The sequence below is a fragment of the Cyprinodon tularosa genome, unplaced genomic scaffold (genome assembly GCF_016077235.1).
Source record: "Cyprinodon tularosa strain WSP-4 unplaced genomic scaffold, ASM1607723v1 ctg73, whole genome shotgun sequence".
Classification (NCBI taxonomy): Eukaryota; Metazoa; Chordata; class Actinopteri; order Cyprinodontiformes; family Cyprinodontidae; genus Cyprinodon; species Cyprinodon tularosa.
Window position 1 is genome coordinate 1,766,289 of NW_024039485.1, and position 17,015 is coordinate 1,783,303.

General features: G+C 37.8%; 2 protein-coding genes across 4 annotated transcripts; one reads left to right on the forward strand and one right to left on the reverse strand.

Moving 5' to 3' along the window:
* Positions 1-433: 433 nt before the first annotated feature.
* On the reverse strand, positions 434-10,689 carry cep72 (centrosomal protein 72). Of its 3 annotated transcripts, none has more exons than XM_038269428.1 (15): positions 10,555-10,689; positions 10,232-10,359; positions 9,882-10,074; positions 9,684-9,795; positions 7,332-7,408; positions 7,191-7,249; positions 6,429-6,471; positions 5,958-6,158; positions 5,671-5,843; positions 5,476-5,569; positions 5,211-5,389; positions 5,001-5,127; positions 4,826-4,913; positions 2,245-2,383; positions 434-1,924 (listed from the first exon to the last, which is right to left on the reverse strand). In XM_038269428.1, exons 1-14 carry the CDS (start codon positions 10,628-10,630, stop codon positions 2,323-2,325), a joined length of 1,611 nt encoding a protein of 536 aa, XP_038125356.1. In that variant the 5' UTR covers positions 10,631-10,689; the 3' UTR covers positions 434-1,924; positions 2,245-2,322. The 3 variants fall into 3 exon arrangements, with proteins under 3 accessions (XP_038125356.1, XP_038125355.1, XP_038125357.1); XM_038269427.1 differs by having other exon boundaries at positions 2,245-2,404; XM_038269429.1 differs by lacking the exon at positions 10,232-10,359 and having other exon boundaries at positions 2,245-2,404; positions 10,555-10,654.
* Positions 10,690-13,263: 2,574 nt separating this feature from the next.
* Positions 13,264-14,769, forward strand: LOC119772857. Its single transcript, XM_038269537.1, has 2 exons — positions 13,264-13,553; positions 13,872-14,769. The coding sequence occupies exons 1-2, from the start codon at positions 13,464-13,466 to the stop codon at positions 14,382-14,384; spliced, it is 603 nt and encodes a 200-aa protein (XP_038125465.1). The 5' UTR covers positions 13,264-13,463; the 3' UTR covers positions 14,385-14,769.
* The last annotated feature ends 2,246 nt before the right edge of the window (positions 14,770-17,015 follow it).

The following is a 17,015-nucleotide window of genomic DNA, read 5'->3' on the forward strand; positions in this document are numbered from 1 at the left end:
TGAAGCGAAAAGACTACAACTGTGTAAACAGGCTCCATTTCCGTTTCCGGTGGCAGCGGAATATTGACTATTCCTACAGAACTCAATGGGATTTACAAAATGCTAAATAAAACACTACAGGAACGTTTTTTCTTCACGAAACTTTTTTTGGAACGTCATTGAACAGCGCTGACGACACGGTGAGTAGCATATTTTTAAAAAAGAACGTTTATGGTTGTTTTAAGGACATTATCGGACATGCTCTATGCTAGCCATTCTAAAGCAGCCAGGGGTGGATTCTAAATGAGCCAAAAAGCAGAGACAGGACCAATTGTCAAACTTTTGGTGTCGATCATTCGATTTCATCCTGGACACTACAGAAAATGGGCTTAAAGTGTAAAAAACCGAACTTCTCCTTTAATAAACCATCAAAAAGATGAACTAAAGCTTGCCGTTTTAATTTCAGAATAGGTTCTGCTATTTTTTTTGTTTTTTCTTATCTTTGATATGCCTGTAAACAGATGTGAAGGAAACTGTGTTTTCAGCCCTAAAAGTATCTAGTATCTTCAATCTAATTTTTATATCTGGCCTTTCGGGGTTTCCGTACATTTGATAATTAGTCTACAGCTGAAACCAAGGAAGTATATTAGTGGTGTCGCCATGCATGGAATATTTTTGGTACAACTTTGCTTCTTCATGATACATAAAGCACAAAAAGGCCTGTTCTTTAAATAGTAGTTTCTAAACATAATCATGTGTCTAACAGCCAATCTTTAGATCCTTTGGTATTTAGTCAGCATTTAAGGCAAATAATCTTTTTCCACTTGCCAAGCTGAGATTGTACCATCAACATTTTACTTACATTATCTCCTCATCCAATTTGTACACAGTAGTTCTATTATATTGCTTTAAGGTTGTGTGTATATTCTATACAGTTTCTGCTAATTCACCTAATTTAAAACACTGACTTTTATGGATTTCGTTTTTCTGTATTGCTGTTCTTTGTGCATGTTCTGTATAATGCATTTGATTCAGAAGCATATTGATGACAGTTTGCTTCTTTATTTTCCCTAAACTGCTGTGCCTGGTGTGATTACAGACTACTGGTCAGACTTAAGTATTTTATTGGTTAAAAATAAGATAAAAGTAAATAAGTATTGTGGCATCATGATCAAATCGTGTATTTGCCTGCAATGACTGTATTTGTACTTGTAGAAAGTGAGCTGTCCTCTTATGCTAGCCTTGTTGTCTTTACCTTTTTATGTAAGCTACTGTCATCTAAGGCACAGTAATGGACTGACAAAAGCAGGGGTTTAATGTTTACTTACATACTCGACCAGATAAAAGGGAAAACTGCATACAATATTTTTTTGTAGAATATTTTTACAAGATGACAGTATTGTGTGCAGCACACTACCTGCAGCCTGAGCTGATGAAGAATCATGCATCGAGTGCGAAACTAGCAGCTTTCGGTGTTAGCTTGACTATTTTTCTGTCTTTGATGCCAAATACTGTGCACCTTTAAAGTAGGGATGGTTTGTTTTTCTAATAACTTTGAAAGTATTATTGTGCCCCTGTGCATGCAGTGCTATTTTCCTCTTGTTCTCAATGCTTCTTAAAGTGTGTTCTTGATTTTTAGTGCATTATTGAAAATAAATACACTGAAAAGAGATATCTGTTTTATGGCCTTTTCAAGATTGCTTCTGCAGTGGGGTCGCACCATCCGCCCAGTGACCTGTAAAATTCAGATGAAAGCAGGAGCTACATTCAGCTTGATTCCAAGATGCTCAGCCAAGTCTTGTTTGAGTGTTTGCAGGAGGAAAGTGTGCGTGTGTGAGCAGCTTTCCAGGCCTGAGGCAGACATATAAATAAAGTCACAGTGCAGCTGCAGTCCTGATACATTCAATCCACGGCAGAGTAGAACGCAGATGGATATACTGCTGACCTAACAAAAAAAAAAAAGAGAGAGAATATAGACACAATCTTGCCATGGATCCAGGAAACGCATCACAACCATCGTAGTTTCACCCTAAAATCATTTGTTATCATAACAGCTCTGACACCTACTTATATACAAGGTTTCATGAATGAATTGCTGTTCTCGTTAAACTGTTTATATCAAGAGGACAGCCCATATATAACCCTACAGAATAAAAGACCCCTCATCAAAATGCAGACTTTACACAGTTTAGAATAAGCCGGGAAGTGGTGTGTTTCAAATAAAGACGAAGGAAAAAAAAAAAACAGGACAAAGGAATAACCGACCTTGTGCTTATATGAAGCTTAGCACGATTCTGCTTTGATGCTCAATCCGCCTGTACTCGACTTTGTTCCACTTTGGCTTTATTGTTCAACGCTCGCTGGAAGCTCAGCAAGCAAGCATTCGTTTGTAGCCACCAGGGACCTGGAGTATAAACACACACGCCTAAAAATGGAGTTATTAAAAAATGACGAGGACCACAATACAATAAATAAATAACTTGAGAAATTATTATTGAAATAGTTTATTTGTTTAATGAGGAAATAAACACTTCAATTATTTAAAAAAATATACAAGTAATTATATGGGCCTCAGTTAAATAAACATATTTATTTTATGGATTGAATAAATAATTTATTTCCTGTTCCTTTGCTGAAACACTTTAAATTGAACTGTCATACATATATATTCTGGTAGTGCTGCAATTTGTCCCAATTTTGGGAAGATGTTGCCAAAGAAATAGATAAGATACTAGGTAACAACACACCAAAAACAATACTGATATTATATTGTAGTTATGTAAAGGGACCAGAGATTGAGAACAATCTTTACTTATTTAAATTCTATTGGTAGCAGCAAAGAAGGCCATCATATATAAAAGGTCCAAACAAGAACCCCCTACAGTCAAAAACTGAATGAACATCAGAGAAGAAATTCACAGCATGGAAAAACTCACTTTTATAATAAGGTTGCATCAGGCAAAATATGGAAATCTTTGGAAAAAATGAACACATACCGGTATTAATGATCACTGACCACCTGTTCTCTGTAAATTCTTCCGTTTCATATTATTTTTTTCCTTAAAAAAAAAAATACAAGTGGAAAAAAAATATATTTTATACATTTATCAAAGTCAAGGAGGCGGGACTAGGGATGCTTCATTAGAAACCCTGACATCTGATTGGTTTCTTCTTGCTAAGCAATACAATGAAACTTCTCAGTGGTTTTCTTTTATGCTCAAGTCAATATTAGCACTGAAAAAGGGTGAAATAACTTCAAAATTTACAGCACTTTGGGTGAGCAGCTCCGGCCTCAATATCCCTCATGAGAATGCCGGCTGTGGTCCATAGTGGTGGGAGCTGCAGAATCAAAATTAGCCCCGCCCACTGCCTAATGCCAGCTAATGTTCTCTGATCAATGGCACAATGTGCAACTTATTTGGCATTAAATTAGCAAAACTCAAGTATTGCTTTCATAAATATGTTTTTCTAAAGACATAACATCCCATACTAAAATCTAATTCAAAAGCAAGTTGTAGCTTTGAATTAGGAGTTAATAGATACATATGTCCAGGTGCAGACATCGCAGGGCGTCATATTGGGTCGTCTCTATGTAGTTACAGTTTCTGAAACGGGACAAACATGTCAGCCAATGCGTTACACATCTATGTGAAGATGTCCTGCTTCTAGAGGCTGTGCATAAACCAGCATCAGTGGATCATTCTCTTTGACATTTCATACTGTTTGTCCAGTAGGGGAGAGAAAGATCTCCAAAGATCAGCTACTAGCTCTAACAATCCGGTCAGAGAAACTGCAGCTAGCAGGGAGTAAACGGGAGTCAACAGATTGAATCCCGGATATAAACATGGATGGCTTCGATCCGATCAGTACCCACAGGACAAGTGATAGTAGTGAGAGGAGAGAGGGTGATTTTTTTATTAATAACCACTGGTGTAGCTGAGACCACGCTACGGTTACAGAGATTTACACAAAGTACACTGAGCTGCTACCTGTTGTAATGCAGCTGCACATGGTACCAAATGGAGGAAACTTATTGCCATCAATAGCGACATCATTCTGTATCTAATCTCCTGACAGGACACTTGAACCTGTGCAGTGGGTTGACATCATCACTACTGACACACCACCTCTTCCATCGTAGGCTGATTGTGACTAATGTAAATAAATGGCGACAGATTATAGAACAATATTTACAACTTTTTCAGTAAAAGTGACTCAAAATGTTGTAAAAGAAAACCAGGAGGATATTTTTCTCATCTTCTCTATGGAGGCGGGCCAAGTTATGCCTCTTTGACTTCGATGGATGTGTGACAGTTTATCATGAATTCATGATGCGTCTCAATGCAGGAAGATTAAATTATTTATTAAATCATGAAATAATCATATCCACTTCTTAAGATAAAAATCTATATATTTAACTGAGGCCCATATAATATTTAGTAGATAAACTCTATTACCAGTGATAATAAATTAATGACACATTTAGATATCTATTTCATAAATCATTTATTTATTGTATTGCTCCACTCATCACCTTCTTCAGAGTTTAACCATTTTTGACTTCAATTAATCTTAACAGAGTATTGTGTGGTGCAAAATTGCTTAGTGAACAGGAAACTACATATTTTTCAGGTTTTTGTTTTATTTTGTCTTCAGTTCAGTTTTCTGTAATAAATATAAATACATCCAGAGTAACAATTACCTTCTGAAGTCACACATTTTTATCCAAGTATTATTTCAGCTGTTCTGTCAAGGCCTCAGAAGTGTATATAAATGAACAGAGAAAATCAAGAAGAGGAACATGCATTACAAGTGTTAGCATTGATTCCGGCAATGATCTCCGTACCTGTGTTCTTGGACTTTCTCTGCCTCTTGCACCTTTTTCCTCAGGCCCTCAATCTCTTTCCTCAGCTTCTCCACTTCTGTCTGAGCCTCTAAGGATGAGAAAACAAAGTATTTTTGTTAGTTCGGTGGACAGCTGAGTTATCGTTCCATGCATCTCTGGTGCTGATCACACCCACCCCTGATCTGAGTAACCGGTGAACTTTTCATCATCGACTTGAGATACTGACGCTCTAGCTTGATGAGCTGTTTTTGCAGAGCGACATTCTCCTCCAACACGATCCTCAGCTGCTCGTTTAATTTGCCCTGTATTAAAAAGCATCACTCCATCACCATCAAAGAGCTCTCTAAACGATGAAGTTTGGTTTTTGACAGTGGAGGAGATTTACCGCCTCTCTACGAGCTTCCTCCAGCTGGGCAGACAGGTTTGTGACTTCAGTTTTGTGTTCATCCTCCCGTGCGAGCGCTTGAGATCGAAGAGAGCTCACATCCTGTCTTAAGGTCCTGACCTCGGCCTCCCGACTGGAAATATCGCTCTCCATCATGGAGAGGATCTGCACTGCCTGAGCTACGGCCAGAAATAGAACAGATGAGAACTCATTTATCATCTTAGAATCCTGAGATCGGATGCCGAAAATATTTTGGCCAGCTCACACAGGAAGCTGTTGTAATGATGCAGCGATCTCTCCCCCCTCCAGTGCTTGTCCACTAAATTGAGGAGCATCTCCAGGGGTTTCCGATAACTACCCTGAGATGGGAAGGCAGAGACGTACAGAAAAATGAAGGAACCTTAAATAAACAATGAACAATACATGATACAAGGTGCAAATGAGGACAAGTACTGCCAACCTTTTTTTTCTTTTCAGCTTGCTGCTGTGGGCTGGGTGTTTTGTTAAAGCTAGAGTAGGTCAGCCTCGTTGGATGTAATATAGGGTTAGAGGGGTCCGAGAGGCTGAAACCAGGATTCAGAGGACTAGGAGGGCGAATGTCACCAAACGCAGAGCTGGGGTGGTCACTTTGAGCTAAACAAAGTATAGTCAGTACACAATAACTAACATATCAAAAGATAAACCATGGCAAGGATTGATCTGTGTATGTCCAATATAAAATGTTAAAAAAATAAAATACAAACTCACCAGGATTTGGAGTAAAATATCCCTTGGCTTTATGCCTGGTTAGGTTGGGGAAGTTATTTTGCTTTTCTCTTCCAGAAAGAGTTTTGTGCTTCTCAAATACAGGGCCAAAGGACACTTTGGGTCTTTCTTCTCCTTTAGGTAATGCAGAGCTTTTATTGAAAGGAAGTGTGTTCATCTGTGGCTCTTTAGACTCAGTGATATCTGGAAAATTAGAAATAAGTTAACCAAGGTACTCTATTTACAATAAAACCAGCTGGCTTTGGTCTCCCCCTAGTGGCAAAATGAAACCTAGACTAAACTTAGAACAAAGTAGACATTCAAATAGTTGTTGGATAAGTATAACTTTCTTCCTCCAAGAGATGAGATAACAGGAGATAAAAATCAAACATTTACAGATGCTGTAATCTGATATGGCGTATAAACACTAAGAGTCTTTCCCTGTAAATATAAAGCATGAGTTTGGAAACTTACGTTTTCTAGAGGATGGATAACGAAGGATGGACCTGGACAACTCCTGCAATAAAAAAAAAAAAAGAAAGAAAAAAGAGTTTTCATTAACAGGCACATTTTCAAGGATTTTTGAGAATATTTAAACCTGGAAAGCTACCATAAGATTTATTAGAATAAACATTCTACCATGCAACATCATATTTTGGCAAACTTTCATTCAATCATAGAAAAATGTTTATCATAGATAACACAGTTTAAAACATCATGTTTCAACAGGATTGTTTTTTTGCTACGATACTGAATTATAATAATTTATCGGACAATGAATATACTAATTAAATACAGGAATGTTGAATAATAAATAATCCTCAGATTCTCTGGGCAGCAGGAGTAACACATGTGAGGTCAGTCAGAGCTTGCATTAAATCTGTGTTATTAGAAATACTCGTTTAGAGGCAATTCTTTAATATATAAAATTCCAGGTTCGCCTTTGCAAATTCTCACTCATTTGAGTCATAGTAGAATAACAAGAGGCAACCAGACTTTTTGTGTTTTTCTGAAAACATTAGGCACATATCCAGTAGTCTGCTGCTGCAGAACTTCAACAACAGACTGCACTAGTGAGAGCCTCTAAATGTCTTAAGTCTATGTTGAAACATGTTTATAGCCATAAATTCCCTTTAACCCACATTGAAAGTTAAAATTCCAGATTTTTTTTATTTTTTTTTTACCCAAATAATAATAGTTTGTTGTTCTTAGAAAAAATATATATAAAGAAATCACCAGCTTTGGAGTTGAACTCTTCTGCTCCACAAAGCCTTCTGAAACATCCCTGGTCGGCTCTGCAAAAAGAAGTGAGTTTGACCTTTAAAAATATCTGTAAAGAAATAGATAAAACTTTGCCTCAAATGTTTAAAATGTTACCTTCCACTTCCTTCTGAACAGAGTCTGTTTCCTCTTGGTCTCTAGAAGTTGTTTCAACATAATTCAACACATCGTTGCTGTAGGTGAGAAGATAAAGGCTAAATTAAATCTGGCTGATTACTTTCTCTCACTATTGCAAGTTAAACTACAGACATGCAACTCTGGTGATTAAAAATCAGGAAAATAACAAACATCAAATGTATATATATATATACACACACACATACATATATATACACATATGTATATACACTATATTGCCAAAAGTATTTGCTCACCTGCCTTGACTCACATATGAGCTTAAGTGACATCCCGTTCCTAATCCATAGGGTTCAATATGACGTCGGTCCACCCTTTGCAGCTAGAACAGCTTCAACTCTTCTGGGAAGGCTGTCCACAAGGTTTAGGAGTGTGTTTATGGGAATTTTTGACCATTCTTCCAGAAGCGCATTTGTGAGGTCGCACACTGATGTTGGACGAGAAGGCCTGGCTCTCAGTCTCCGCTCTAATTCATCCCAAAGGTGTTCTATCGGGTTGAGGTCAGGACTCTGTGCAGGCCAGTCAAGTTCATCCACACCAGACTCTGTCATCCATGTCTTTATGGACCTTGCTTTGTGCACTGGTGCACAGTCATGTTGGAAGAGGAAGGGGCCAGCTCCAAACTGTTCCCACAAAGTTGGGAGCATGGAATTGTCCAAAATGTCTTGGTATGCTGAAGCATTCAGAGTTCCTTTCACTGGAACTAAGGGGCCAAGCCCAGCTCCTGAAAAACAACCCCACACCATAATCCCCCCTCCACCAAACTTTACACTTGGCACAATGCAGTCAGACAAGTACCGTTCTCCTGGCAACCACCAAACCCAGACCCGTCCATCAGATTGCCAGATGGAGAAGCGCGATTCGTCACTCCAGAGAACGCGTCTCCACTGCTCTAGAGTCCAGTGGCGGCGTGCTTTACACCACCGCATCCGACGCTTTGCATTGCACTTGGTGATGTATGGCTTGGATGCAGCTGCTCGACCATGGAAACCCATTCCATGAAGCTCTCTGCGCACTGTTCTTGAGCTAATCTGAAGGCCACATGAAGTTTGGAGGTCTGTAGTGATTGACTCTGCAGAAAGTTGGCGACCTCTTCGCACTATGCGCGTCAGCATCCGCTGACCCCGCTCCGTCAGTTTACGTGGCCTACCACTTCGTGGCTGAGTTGCTGTCGTTCCCAAACACTTCCATTTTCTTATAATACAGCTGACAGTTGACTGTGGAATATTTAGGAGCGAGGAAATTTCACGACTGGATTTGTTGCACAGGTGGCATCCTATCACAGTTCCACGCTGGAATTCACTGAGCTCCTGAGAGCGACCCATTCTTTCACAAATGTTTGTAAAAACAGTCTGCATGCCTAGGTGCTTGAATTTATACACCTGTGGCCATGGAAGTGATTGGAACACCTGATTCCAATAATTTGGATGGGTGAGCAAATACTTTTGGCAATATAGTGTATATACATATATAAAATCAAGATCTTAATTGTAAATTCAGGAAAGTCAATTTATTCACTGTGGAAAATATACTAAAATATCTGTTTTTAATGTTTCTGAAGCAAAACTCACCATCTTGCTGTCAGCAAATCCACCTGACCACCGTTAAATTAATACTTCATGTATTTTCACGGTGGTTCAAGACCAAATTTACCAAGGAGGAAAAAATGAGAACAGTGTTTTTTTTGTTTTTTTTTATGGGGTAGAGAAGCAAAAAACAGATGACTGATAACTGAGGTCCTTTCTTATTCTTTTTTATTATCATTGTTGAACTAAACATGAAAAAAAGGGTACTAAACAAATTGTATCCAACTGCTCAGCAAGAGTTTCTGTGCCAGTGCTTGCATCATGAGAACATAACTTGGTATTATATCTTCAGTAGAGGGTCCAGGACCATGGAACCTGTATAGAACCTCCCATGCAAGAGTTTTATCCCTCAGACTTTAAGCTGGAATAACATCCTCCAAATCACCTCAGAAATAATTCACCTGCACATCTGAGTCTCCAGACCTACATCCTATAGAACCCCTGAGAAGTGATCTGATTAGAGGAGAGCATTTTGGGAGATTAAAAGATTGGGCAAAAAGGACTGGTCAAAGATGGCAATGAGAATTTATACAGGAAGACTGAATGCTGTGAAGAGATTTCTGTATTAACAGCGGAGCTGCTGTCAATTCATTATTATTAAATAACTAGACAAATGTTGGAACTGGGTGAGATCATTAACAAATATCAGATAGTAGAAGTAATGTGAGACATGCATTTGTTCTGTGTACGATTAGGACATAATTTCAGGGGATTGTGCTCAGCCCACCTTAGGTCCTGATGCACATTCAGAGAGAAGCTGCTGTGCAGCAGAGAAGGACGTTCAAAGGAGAACTGAAGGATTCCAGCTTTACGCTCCGTGTCTCTGACTGGACAATTATCTGAGGGAAGAAGGAGGAAATAAATCCCCAACTCAGCAACAAAACCCAGACTAAAATAAGCAGAATGTGGATGACTAACACATTACCAAGTTTTCGCAGGTTGGGCATGGCGTAGACCAGATGTTGACGGTAGTTTGGGCAATTCTTAGTGAGAGGGTTAAGCCTGAGGTCCAACTCTCTTAACACTGGAAGCTCAAAGAGAACCTGTACTTTTTCTAGAGATGGTATGCAGTTATGGTAAAGAATCAGCCTCTCCAGCATCTTCAGGTGTTGCACCCCCTGCTCAGATAAAACAGCAAAATTTTGTTTTGTTTTTTCCTTTCACCAAAAAGTACAAATATTGACATAGCCAGCAAGAAAGATAATACAGCTCTTAATATGATATAAAGCGGTTGTCAAAGAGAAAAATCCGATCATTAGCTACAGATGAACAAACCTCAACTGAGACGATAGCATTGTATGACAAATCCAGAGATTTTAGACGGACAAAGTTATTCAGAGCGTTTCCGAGATGTCTGATTTTCTCCTCATGTGTCCCTGGGAGACTCAACGTCCGAACATCACCTGTTTAACATTATAAATGCAGGAGGCAGATGAATGATGCTATGTTAGCTTTGATTAGCTTCTCACCGAATATAAGGCCTGGGGGGGGGAAGTATTTCTTGCGTATGTTTCAAGCAATAAAAAGTTAACATTTAATCGTTTACAAAACGTTTACTCGGTTTCCTAGAGAACATTATTAAGGTGAAATTGTCTTACAGAGTAAAGGGTGTTTTAACTGAAGTCTGTCACGTATCCATTGCTCTGTTAGTCTGGTCAAACAAACCGCCGCCATATTTTTCGAACTTTTGATACGTTCAGGTTCCGTCGGAGAACAAGAACCAAACAGGGAAGCTTAAAAATTAATCAAAAAAAGAACGCAAACACACAAAAAGATATATATATATATATTTTTACCATTTTACATATTTAAACATAAAGTCCAACTGATGTGTTTATAACATGTTTAAATAACGCGTGAAAATCAGTAATGTGCAATGAGTGGGATTTTTGACTTCTTTTGCTTCTTTTTCTCTTTGCTAGATAGGCGGATTGCATACAACTTATACCGCCACCTACTGTGCACGAGTGTGTAGCTCTATAGTTACACCTACTATATTCTATTTTTTATTTTTGTTTTATTTAAAAATAAAAACAATGTTTTATTAATTATTTTTGACTCCTAAAATCGAACTTTGTATTTAGCTTTTAATAGATGGGAATCCTTAACCGTAACCGTGGTCCTGAAAGGACAGCAAGAATATATGTCTGTTTCTATTTGGCTTTATTCGTCAGTATTAATGAGGATCATAAATATCCAATGTGTTATTTTAGGCTTGAACATGAAACGTTTGGGAACATATAATCTGAGCAAAATTCCAATAAACTTTTAAATATTTCTAGGGATTCTTAAAAACAGCAACGCAAAAGAAAACTAGATGGAATAAATGTATTTTTTATTAAAATGTTTTTTATTGATAATTTCACATTATAACAAATATGCAGTGCTGAATAGTCGCTACAGAGATATGAGATGGATGCATGTCAATCACACCATGCACAAATGAAATGTATCAAATGAACAGGAAAAAAAAAAAAGAAAGAAAGAAAGAAATACAAGAAAGGGAAGACAGGAAATCGAACCGTGTGCAAAATAATCCCTTCCATGTCACTGCCAGGTTACTAGTCATAGTTAAAAAAAAAATAAAATAAAATCCCTGTTAGACCAAAACCTAAGAGTGTGTAATAAAGCATGGCTGAGCTGTATTCAAGGGCCAAACTTTTAAAGGGTCTGGAATTCTTTTAAAAAAGGGGCCCCTAGATGGAATACATTTATTATAGGCCAGAGGTTGGATCTTGCAGTTTAACAGCTGTTTAATGCTTCCCTTGTCTATATATTAACTTAGCAGCTGTAACCAATCAGATTATCATATAGACAGAGTTCAATGCATATAACCCCCCAGACTTGTTTAGTTCAAATAGCACATTGAAAACATTTGTTCATCATTTATTACATTGTTGTTAGTGATACACATGGTTATTCAATTTCAATTCAGTTTATTTATATAGTGCCAATTCACAACACATGCCATCTCAAGACACTTTACAGAGACAATTCAACCAGATCATAAAGTCAGACTGATTCAAAGTTTTCTATCTAAGGAAAACCAGCTGATTGCATCGACTCATTGTCTTATTTGCAATCCCTCACACTAAGCATGCTGGTAGAGACAGTGAAGAAGAAAAACTCCCTTTTAACAGTAATAAACCTCCAGCAGAAACAGGCTCAGTGTGAGCGGCCATCTGCCGAGGCCGACTGGGAGACAGAAGCAGAGATACAAAAAACAGCTGTAAAAGGCGGCCCCGTCCAGGAAAAAAAACAGCCAGGCGGACTAGCTCTGAGCCAACTCCCATGTCAGAGGATGAAGAGAGCACATCCAGCCAGTCACAGTCAGAGAAACAGGACTACACTGGAAAACAGGTTGATCTCCAACATCTATAAACAAAGGTGTTGATGACAGCAGTACAGCTGATATTTCTCTCCAGGATGGATTCACAGCCAAACAGGAACATACAAGGCAAAGCTACTATGAGAAAAAGCAGAGAGAGCATAACGTTAGAGATTGAACTAATAGATGCTGGAGATTTGGAGAATAGAGATATAATTAAGCAGAATGATGAAATAGGGGTCCCTATGTCCTCCAGAAGTCTAAGCCTATAGCAGCATAACTATAGAGGTAGCTCAGGATAACCTGAGCATCTCTAACCATAAGCTTTTATCAAAAATGAAAGCTCGTAGATGATGATAAATAACATAGTTATGTATAATATATTACATTTCTGACTGTATATCCCTGTAATTATTACACACTGTAGCTTTAAGCCTACCCTTATATCTTATCCCTTCATATTGCAAGAAGTGGGCTGAAAAAGTGAAGATATCCAACAAATGGCAGTTGTGGGGGAAACAACTCCTCATTTAAGTGAAAGCTGAGACAATAAAAGGTTTAATTCCATTGCTGAATGAACAACACTGCAACAAATTACCACACCAGGGCCACAGCCCACAATTCACACAGGCTCCTCTGTAATAGATTGTGAAATTTTGGCTTTTCTGAAGAATTTGAATTCATTTTACAACATTCAAGATCCGAATTTTTTTTAAACAACATGGCTGCACCTTTTTTTTTTTTGTATCATCGGTTCAGGCTGGTGGTAGTGGTGTAATGGTGTGGGATATTTTCTTTGCTCACTTAGGGTCCTTTCGTACCAAATACATGTTTAAAAGTACAGAGTTATTATAATTACCAAGTGTGCATTCCCTCCTATGCCAAAAAGTCCAAATTACTATTAGAGTTTCGCGTTTACCAGTTACTTTAAACGCATTCTTTCTGCGCATGCGCACTAAGCATAATACCTGGTCACGTGTAACAACAAACGGTCGATTGTCCCTCCCTCATGATTCTCCTTACGTCCTCTCTTATTTAAAGTAGGGAATCCCTGTTTGTCACCATGTTGATACATATTGATATCTGAAGTTAGATGTAGAAGTTTATATTTCCTTTGATCTTGCTTGTGTTGCTGCGCCTTCGCCGATTAACGGATGTTTTCAAACTGTGTCAGGATTAATGGCGTCCTCTGAAACGGACTGGATCACATCTGGTTCCAACATTATTTTGTGTGCAACAGCTTTGTACTCCTCCTATAAACTCTTCAAGGTGCGTATCATTTAATGAACTAAAAGGAAGAAAACATAGGATGGCTTCAAACGCACACATTTAGGCTAATGCCCCTCTACAAAATGATAACTACAGTAGTTATTTGAAATCAGATTTTAATTTATAGGTGGGGCCTGCTTTCTAAACTGAATACCTGGTTGCTGCTAGTAGCTAGTATCTAAACACACACACACTATATATATATATATATATATATATATATATATATATATATATATATATATATATATATATATATATATATATATCCCCAGTATTTACCATGAATGTATGCTAACTGTCTATTTCTCCATGAAGAACCATAGGGGGCCCTCAGTTGGTTTCTTCCTGCTGGGGTTCTCTGCTGCACTTTGCCTCCTGTGGACCTCCACCTCATCCCTTCAGAAAGAAGCAGAGTGGACGGCAGAGGTTCTGGCCCCAGCTCTGCTCTCCTTTGACCTCCTCTGGCTCAGTCAGGACCACAATACGGCTCGTGTTCTCCTGTGTGGCTCCTGTTTGCTGCTTGGACTCTCAGACCAGCTCTCAGCAGACACACTAACCATCCTGACTCGCTGCCTCGGTCTGTCTTCTCTGTCCTGCTGCCTGACTGTCTGCCTGTTTGCAGGGAACGCCTTAGGGGCCGCAGGTGGCGTGGCCCTCAGCCTGCCCTTACTTCTGGCACAGAGGGCAGACACATATACTTTTGCACCTCTGGTTTCTCCACCTATTACTGAACTAGTGAAATGTCTTTTAAAAGTGTTGTCGTCAATAGGCTGTTGGCTTTCAGTTCCAGCTCTCGACAAGTTTCTGTTGGATGTGACTGAACAATAAATGTGTAAAATAGTAAAACAAATGTTGTTTTAGCTATGATGGTGCGTTCAATGCAGAATTTATAAGAACTTGTTTTTCTTTCTGTTGCTTTTATCTTCTATTATAATCCATATTTTACCTTGCTTTTAGACCTTTACATTTTTCAGAGGGATCCCAATAAGGGGGGTGTATGGTAATCTATGGGATGCCATTATTCAGTTATCCCTCACTGTTATACTAGAGAGCAGACTCAGTCCACTGGTTTAAAGTCTGATAAAGAACCAATCCTAATATTCTATTCAATTCAGTTTATTTATATAGACCCAATTCACAACACATTACCTCGAGGCACTTTACAGAGACAGATCATCCAGTCAGATTGGTTCAAAATTTTCTATCTAATGAAAACCAGTTGATTGCATCAACTCATTGACTCAAAGGCAATCCCTCACACCAAGCATGCATGTAGTGACAGTGGAGAGAAAAAACTCCCTTTTAACAGGAAGAAACCTCCAGCAGAACCAGAGACAGTGTGAGCTGCCATCTGCTGAACCCAACTAATACTCTGCTACTTATTTATTTACAGGATCTTTTACATCTCAGAGTTTCATGTAGAGCACAAGGAACCAGTTTCAGATGTTCTTAGATGCAAATACTGATAAAAGACAGGTTATTGCTGCTCTGCAGACCTTGCCTGAATATTTAAAGATTTGCAGTGTTTTGTTTGTTTGTTTAGTTTTCATTGGCGTTTTTATACTTCTGAATTTCACTGTGTCGTTTTAAAATTACATACTTTATTCCTTATATATACTTTATATACTTTATTAACTGAATTCTCAGTTTTATTATTTCAAGTACAATTGATTTGCTTTTTATCTTTTTGGACACATTTTTATACCTTAAGTGCCATATAAATAAAACATTTACACATAAATAGAAATAAGGAATTTATAATTTAAGAAAAAGTAGAAAGATCTTTTAAAAGTCTTAAAATATACTAATCAATACCACTTTAAGAGATCAGAAGCTGCACCAAATATGTAAAACCAATGTTCTTATTGTTTTCCCTAATAGAGAGATGGTGATAAGTCTATATTTCTTGGCATTAAATATTTTACTGAAATTTGCAAACACTAAATCTGACTTTATTTGAAGTTCAGTTGAGCTGTAATTCAATAAAAACACAATTAGATAGTGTTATGACATTTTCACTAACTGAATTTGATTTGGTGCAACAATAAAAAATAAAAATGTGATTAAGTAAAAGTAATTCTGTTTTTATTAACATGTTCAAATTGTGATTTCTGTTTTGAAAAGGTCTATATTTTGTTTTGCTTGATTCTTATTGGACGTTTTGTTTTGTTAAAGTGCTTGTTTTAGATGGACTGGGGTAAATGAAAAGACCCTTTGCATTGAGAGTTTAGGAAATCTTTGCATTTTGCAGGCTCAGCAGTGTCCCTTTTAAAAATATCTGCAGTGGCCACAGCTCCTGGCTCTGCTCAAACTTTCACCTGCTCAGAGTTTGTTGCATTCCCATCTCTCTTGCTGCAAACTGTAGCAGATGATGCTGCAGATCCCCTGCCTGGGTTTCAGGAGAGAGGGCTGCTGTCTCAACTGGTTCACTGCAGTAAATGTTAAACAACATGGCAGCAATCCAACCTCTGAAAGATGTGATGCATAAAGATATTATTAGAAGAACATTTAGTACCATATGGGTCCTAAAGATTATTAATATTAAAAGTTTTTGTTTCCATTCTTCTTTTTACTTTTTAAAAAGTATTTTTACTTTCTTATTACTATATTTATAAATCATTATACAACACCATGTTTTTCCCTTTCCATGTTCTCACATCTTTTAGGTATTTTCCATTGTAGCTCTGTTTGTACGTTTAGGGTCATTGTCATACTTCAAAGTTAGCATTTGCTTGGCCCTAAGTTTTCTGCATATATTTCCTTCTAGAATCGACCTGAAATTAGATTCCTCATCCCTGCTGAAGAAAGGTATTACCGCAGCATAATGCTGCCACCATCATATCTTATGGGGATGTTGTTTTCAGAGGTACCATGTCAGTTTTCTACCACTCCAAACTGTGGCTTTCATCTGATTGGAGCATCTTCCTCCACATGTTTCCAGTACCAATATAGGGCCTTTTAAAAACTAGAATCATGATTTATTTCTTATTTTTATAATGGCTTTATTAGTGACTCTTGCATAAAGATGATATTTGTAAAGCAACCAATTATTCTGTAAAAGCATTCTTCAGCTTTGCCTGTGGATCTTTTTAGTTTCTCCAGGAAAGATAAAAAAAAAAAAAATTATTTGTCCCCGCAGTTTTTAACTTAATATGTCTTTCTGCCTGGTGTATGTATGACACTGGGTCACCTCAGACTGTTTCATCTTTACATGGGCTTGTTTTCTTTCTGGGCTTCACAAAAGTTGCCCTTCAAAGATAATAAAGATGATTGAATTGAATTGAACTGAAGTGGCTCCTTGTTGCCCATCTTCTTTTTTTTTTTAGGGAATTTGTATTTTTAGTAGTTTTATAGTTGTACATATAAACTTTTCTTTTTCAGATTATGGATTGATGAGTTCTCAATTAGATATATGACATAAAGGGGGGAAAAATTCATATGAATACCATGCTGTGAGGA